Source organism: Magnolia sinica, chromosome 1 (assembly GCF_029962835.1).
Source record: "Magnolia sinica isolate HGM2019 chromosome 1, MsV1, whole genome shotgun sequence".
Classification (NCBI taxonomy): Eukaryota; Viridiplantae; Streptophyta; class Magnoliopsida; order Magnoliales; family Magnoliaceae; genus Magnolia; species Magnolia sinica.
Genome location: NC_080573.1, coordinates 138,063,297 through 138,070,849, shown reverse-complemented (window position 1 = coordinate 138,070,849; position 7,553 = coordinate 138,063,297). Strand labels below are relative to the sequence as shown.

Genomic DNA, 7,553 nt, shown 5'->3' with positions numbered 1-7,553 from the left:
AACTTGATCCGAGTTAGGTCTATCCTGGACTAATCCAGACCGAGTCTGATCCGGTCAGAAGTACCAAGTCGGGTCGAGTCGGCACTGAGTCGGATTGAGAGATGAGGGAGGGAGGGAGTGGAGAGGAGGGAGAGGAGGAGGAGAAGGAGGAGGGTGATGGTGGTGGGTAGTTGCCGGGTTTGGAAGAAGGAGGGAGGGAGGTTGGGATCAGGTCAGGATAGGATTAGAGAGTCGGGTCGAGTCAAGTTTCAGATCGAGTTGAGTCTAACTGGATCGAGTTTCGAATCGATTTACTAAGTAACTCGAACTCGACTTTGTTGAAGTTCAGATTGGGTGAAGTTTACTCAGTACGGACCGACTCACCCATTCAGTTCGAGTCGAGTCGGATCGAACTAAGTCCGACGAGTCAAGTTAGCTAGATCGAATTGTCCCATGCCCACCTCTACCCACCGCGGGAAGCAGATTAGCTGGTGCACTACACACCATTGATATAGCTGGTGTGGGTTCATGTTGTGCGAAGACGAGGGCATATACACTCCTCCAGCTCTAGTTGTATGAACATTTCAAAGGAGATCAAAGTTACTTGGCCCCAAAATGTAGATCCACACCATTCATCCATTTTTCGAGATCATTTTAGATCATGAGCCAAAAAATGAATCATATCAAAAGCTCAAACTAACAACACCACAAATAGCAGCGGCAATAATGATTCTCACCGTTAAAACATTTGTAGGGCTCCCATAAAATTTATTTTCCATCCAGTCTGTTCATAAGGTTACAAAGGCCTCAATGAAGAAGAAAAACAAATATCATAATGATCCAAAACTTCTGTAACCTCGAGAGGATTTCAATGGTAGATGTTGGATCCCCCACTTCCTTTTGCAGTGTGGTCCATATGATCTCTATATCTGTCTTATTTTTCGATTCAAGCCTTATGACGAGCTTGCCAAATGGATGGACGGTTTGGATATAACACATACCTCATGATGGGACCCACAGAACTTGGTGACGTCAAGCTGGTGTGTGGTACACCAGCCAATCCGCTTCCCATAGCGACGTCCGTAGGGGCGGGATCAGTACGCAATCCGCGCCCAACTCGGCCGGCATTCATTTCCACTCTCATTTCAATCCTCTTTAAAAAGTCTACGAACAATTGCATCTGATCAGCTCTATATTCCCAATCCTCTCTATTCTCCACCCAAACCATGGCTAGCGACCTCCAATCGTACGCCATCCTCTTCCTCATCTGGCTCATCTCCACTGTCCTTGTCTGGACCATCTTCTCCAATTTTCGAACCACGGCCCGCCACTTTCCGCCGGGCCCAATAGCTCTCCCGATCATCGGACACCTCCACCTCATCGCTCCCATCCCTCAACAAGCCTTCCACAAGCTCTCCAAGCGCTACGGCCCGTTGATCTACCTCCGCCTCGGCTCAGTCCCCGCTGTCGTCACATCCAACGCTGACACCGCGAGAGAAATCCTCAAAACCCACGAGGCCGCTTTCGCATCCCGACCTCAATCCTCAGCCGTCCGCTACCTCACCTACGGCTCCTCTGACTTCTCCTTCGCTCCATACGGCCCCTACTGGAAGTTCATGAAGAAGATCTGCATGTCCGAGCTTCTAGGCGGGCGCACGCTCGATCAGCTCCAGCCCATCCGCCACGAAGAGATCCGGCGATTCTTGCGACTGATACATAAGAAATCCAACGGCGGAGAAGCAGTCAACGTTGGCCAAGATCTCATAACGATAACGAACAACATAATATCGAGGATGACGATAAGCCGGATATGTTCGGACACGGAAGGGGAGGCAGAGGAAGTGGGGAAGCTGGTACATGATGTGACGGTGCTGGTTGGCACGTTCAACGTATCGGATTACATCGGGTTTTGTCGGAATTTGGATTTGCAGGGACTGAAGAAGAGGTACAAGGACGTGCACAGGAGATTCGATGCGATGATGGAGAGGATCATCAAAGAGCGTGAAGAAGGGAGAAAGATGAAGATGGAGAGAGGCGATGGTGTGAAGGATATTCTCGATATTTTGCTCGACATATCGGAAGATGAGAGCGCCGAGATGAAACTGACGAGGGACAACATCAAAGCTTTCATCACTGTAAGCCCATTCACCTTGGCTTTTCGTACGGCTTGCGCTAGTAAGCTTAGGAAACGGATTGGCTACTCCCCCCTGCCACCGGCCATTGGCTAGTGGTCGGTGCTCTGTGGGCCCCACCATGATGTATGTGTTTCATCCATGCCATCCATCTATTTTTCTAGAACATTTTATGATATGAGACCAAAAATTAGGTATATCCCAGTCTCAAGTAGACCACATTACAGAAAACAGTGTTAAATGATGTCGACCATTAAAAACTTTTTAGGGGCCATAAAAGTTTTGGATCAAGCTGATATTTGTTTTTTCCGTTCATCGGGGTCTATATAACCTAATTAACATATTGGATGTCAAATAAACAGTACAATGGCCCTTAGGGGCATTTAAGTGGTAGATATCCAATCATTATTGTTTTCATGTGGTGTGGTCCACCGAGGTTAATATCCCTCTCATTTTTGGGATAAAGTCACAAGGAATGAAATACATACATCATGATGGGGCCACAAAGCACCGAACACCCGCCACGGCACGGGTGGCAGGGGGAGTAGCCGATCCCCTGCCACCAATTGGGTGGCTGGTCAGTGGTCTATGGGCCCCACCATGATGTATGTGTTTCATCCATGCCGTCCATCTATTTTTCTAGATCATTTTATGGTATGAGACCAAAAATTAGGTATATTCTAATCTCAAGTGGACCATATTACAGAAAACAATGTTGAATGAATGCAGACCATTAAAAACTTTTTAGGGGCCATAAAAGTTTTGGATCAAGTTGATATTTGTTTTTTCTGTTCATATGGGCCTGTATGACCTAATCAACATATTGGATGTCAAATAAACAGTATAATGGGCCTTAGGAGCATTTAAATGGTGGATATCCAATCATTATTGTTTCCCGTGGTGTGGTCCACTGAGGTTTATATCCCTCTCATTTTTTAGATAAAGCCATAAAATGATTTGTAAAAATGGATGAACGGAATGAATGAAATATATAAGTTATGGTGGGGCCCACATGGCACCGAACACCAGCCACGAGGCTGGTGGCAAAAAGATTGGCTACTCCCCCTGCCACCAGCCATTGGCTGGTGGTCGGTGCTCTGTGGGCCCCACCATGATGTATGTGTTTCATCCATGTCGTCTATCTAATTTTCTAGATCATTTTATGATATGAGATTAAAAAATTAGGTATATCACAATCTCAAGTGGACCACATTAAAGAAAACAGTGTTGAATGAACATCGATCATTAAAAAAAATTTAGGGCCCATAAAAGTTTTGGATCAAGCTGATATTTGTTTTTTCTGTTCATCTAGGTCTGTATGACCTAATCAACATATTCGATGTCAAATAAACAGTACAGTGGGCCTTAGGAGTATTTAAATGGTGGATATCCAATCACTATTGTTTTCTTGTGGTGTGGTCCACTGAGGTTTATATCCCTCTCATTTTTGGGATAAAGCCATGCAATGATCTATAAAAATGGATGAACGGAATGGATGAAATACATACATCATGGTGGGTCCCACATAGCACCAAACACCAGCCACGAGGCCGGTGGCAGGGGGAGTAGCCAATCCGTTTCTGTAAGCTTGTGGCGCGGCTTCGGTACATCGCTGGATCCACCGAGTTCAGATGATGCCCAACTGTGAGGTCTACCTTGACACATGTGCCATGCATCCACACCATCCGTTGTGATATCTCATTTTAAGCGTGATCCAAAAACTGAAACAAATCCAAATCTCAGCTGGGCCACACCACAGGAAACAGTGGTGAATGACCATTAAAAACTTCTCATGAACCACAGAAGTTTTCGATCAAGCTGATATTTGGATGGTCCCTTGTCCAATTCTTTGTGAACTTATCATGGTTGGATGACAAATAATCATTCTAGCGGTCCCAAGGAAGTTTTTAACTGTGGATATTCAATCACCACTATTTCCCTTGTGTGATCCAGATTTGCACCTACCTTATCTATTCGTTGTGTGATCCAGATTTGCATCTACCTTATCTATTGGGATCTATTGGCCGTGTGATCCAGATTTGCATCTACCTTATCAATTGGGATCATGCAAAAAATGAGCTGTCAAACGGCCGTGGAGAAATTAACCACTTGAAATGCCACCTTTTACTCGGCGTCTTTTCAACGCGCTTCCAATCTTTACTTTCTCAAATTAAACCATTCTGTACGGACACACTATTTGCAGGCCAAAATATCTTTGCATTCACGGTGGCTAAATAGCTATAGCTACTGATATAATTCGTAGCTATAGGTTGTGAATGCAAGGGTATTTTCATTTGTAAATAGTGTGTCAATACAGAATAGTTTACTTTGGGAAAGTAAAGCTTGGGAGCATGTTAAAAAGACACTGGGTAAAAGGTGGCATTTATAGTGGTCAATTTCTCAAGACAATGTGAATGCGACTCGCTATTGAAGTCACCAAGTGATTTGCATCTACCTTATTTATTAGATGACATCGGACTCATACATCACATCTGTGACGACGGACTCGGAATGCGTAGGTAGCAAACAAGGCTGTGGTTAGTGAAAAAGCTACATGAGCCTTACTATGATGTATGTATTTTATTCACATTGTTAACCCATTTATCAGCTCATTTTAAGGAATGAGCCCTATTGACACTGAGATTTGAATGCCCTTGTTGGACTGTCGAGTACCTACCAAACCAAATAACAATGGGAACCTGACTATGGTAGGGTACCCTTTGATGCCAAAGTTACAACAGGCACTTTAAGTCTAGTAGAACTAGGGTTTTTGTGCATACCTTTCATCATCGATAAGGCTATTATTTATAGCATTTTGATGCCGGTAACATATACGGCAATACCTTTATATGATAAACGCGTATTCCAGAATGAGTCATCTTCCGAATGTGTCGTAGTTGTCTTCTGGAGATCCTCGTCGAGAATCTTGGAGAGATCCTCTCGATAAGATCTCCGAGTGGTCGGAGTCCGAGGAGATCACAGCAGATGACCCAGGACGACCTATAGGTCAACTGGGTTGATGTCTTATAGACAAAGTTATACTGTCGATCGTGGTCAATACTCTACTTCGAGGCAGGTCGGGTCAACACTCATGGTCGTTCGTTGTTCGCGTGGTCATTCTTCGGTCACAACAGTGAGACATCAGCCAAGGCCGAGGTCACTACTTGTGATAAATACTTGAGTTGTTTACAAAGGCTATGCTCAACAGTCAAGACCGAGCTACATTCTTTTGAATGTTCTTTGTTCTCCCTCATCCAGTTGTCTAGTCTGTCCATTTTTACCCATAACAAGTTGAAAAGTGAGGTAGATATATATATCTCATGTGGAATACACATTGAAAAACAGTGGTGATTGAACACTCACCATTAAAAACTTCTTAGGACATGAAGGTTTTGGATTAAGCTGATATTTGTGTGATCCTTTTTTCATGCCTGCGTAACATAATCCATAAGTTGGATGGGGAGGCAGATCTCCTGCAAACACTTTCGTAGAAAGTTCTGCGCTGGAAAGCTAGGTAGGGCTCACTGTGCTGTTTGTGAGAAATCTACCAAATCCATCCATTTTCAGAACTCATTTTAAGACTTATGACAAAAAAAAAAAATGAATCAAATCGAAGACTCAAGTGGGCCACACAAGAGGAAACAACGGCGATTGGGGATTCAATGACCAGAGTTGAAATTTTTGCATGGCGACAAAAGTTTTGTATCAGGCTTAAATTTTTGTGTTTTCAATTCATCTCATTGAGAATGAACTTATAAATAGTTTGGATGGCATATGAGCCTGAAACGTTTCAAGGTAGGCATTTCTTTCTCCAACTTTCCCTCCTGCGTGGTTTACTTGAGTCTTCGATCCTGCTCATTTTCGGTCGGATGAGTATTATACTATTCTTTGGAATCTTCTACAGGATATCATTGTGGGGGGAGCTGATACGACTGCAATCACAATGGAATGGGCCTTGGCGGAGCTCATCAATCATCCTGACATATTCAAAAAAGCAAGGGTAGAGATCGATTCAGTTGTCAGGAAAAATAGATTGGTCGAAGAATCCGACGTCCAAAACCTTCCTTACCTCCAGGCAATTGTCAAAGAAACAGTCAGATTGCACCCGGCGATCCCAGTGATTCTTAGAGAATCCACTAGAGATTGCAAAATCGGAGGCTATGATGTACTAGCTAACACTCAAGTGTTCATCAATGCGTGGGCCATTGGAAGGGACCCCAACTATTGGGTTAACCCACTTGAATTCCGTCCCGAGAGATTCATGCCGTCCAATGAAAGCAACCCGAATCACCACGTGGACGTTAGGGGGCAGCATTTCCATTTCTTGCCGTTTGGGAGTGGACAGAGAGGCTGCCCAGGCACATCTCTAGCACTTGAGGTTGTACAAACGATGCTCGCTTCCATGATCCAATGCTTTGACTGGACAGTTGTGATTGACGGAGAGACTAAAACTGTTAATATGATGGAGGGCCCAGGATTGTCACTTACTAGGGCACATCCCTTGATGTGTGTCCCCATTGCACGTGCAAATCTCGTTCCTTTCAACTGATTTCTGAAACACTCGAATTTGTAATGCCCACATGCGTGTGGAACTACCACACATGCCAGCAAGGGACACATGTATGAGATCCACGCTTTCCATCAGGTTGGCCACATTGTCTTACATATTCCTGTTTAAAAATAAGAAGATCCACACATCGTAGCAATGATTGTGGCGAGCATGCCATTTTGGCACGTGCTTGTGGGCTTAGCAATTAGTATCCTTGTACCTAATGTTGGCGCGTGCATGTTGCACGTGTCTTCCATCCGCACAATACTTTTAATCAGCTTTTTTAAATATTGTTCTTATAATTGGAATCTGCGATGGGAAGGATTATTGCAAGCGTGAAATAAATGTTCTGCTTAGTGCAAGTACGGCTTATTTGAACAGGATTCTAGATAATTTGGGATTAAGCCTAATCCTAATTTTGATGGGTCCTACACTCTCTACATGTTGGATTCCACTGCTCTAAAGTTAGAATCACACAATGTGGGAGAGCTGTGTATCAGGATGGGTCCAATCTAAGCCAAGCTAATTGTGAAAAATCTCCTTCTTGGAGATCTTTCGGTTCAGGAATTTTCTAAATAAGTTATAATGCTCCTAGTTGCATGCATTGGGACACTTAGTCGAATCTATTGAACTAACTGTTTGTTACGTCCAATGCCCATTTCATGTGCTACCATGCACGCATCACGGTAATCTAACAAATATTAACCATTTCATCAATGGCCTTAATATTGATAGCCAAGATTGTTTACACAAGAATGGGTCTAATCAACAATTTGATCCAACTACTTGTTGGGGTTGCTTATCATTATGAAGAACGACTTTTGCTAGGCAATAGTAAACCATCCCATCCATGACTCCGAAGAACGATGGCTATAGAAAATAAGGCCAAACCA

The 7,553-nt window shown here is 43.8% G+C and overlaps 1 protein-coding gene across 1 annotated transcript; it reads left to right on the top strand.

Moving 5' to 3' along the window:
* The first annotated feature begins 1,143 nt into the window (after positions 1 to 1,143).
* Positions 1,144 to 6,988, top strand: LOC131220442 (cytochrome P450 93A3-like). The gene is made up of 2 exons (XM_058215357.1): positions 1,144 to 2,114; positions 6,016 to 6,988. The coding sequence occupies exons 1-2, from the start codon at positions 1,206 to 1,208 to the stop codon at positions 6,658 to 6,660; spliced, it is 1,554 nt and encodes a 517-aa protein (XP_058071340.1). The 5' UTR covers positions 1,144 to 1,205; the 3' UTR covers positions 6,661 to 6,988.
* The last annotated feature ends 565 nt before the right edge of the window (positions 6,989 to 7,553 follow it).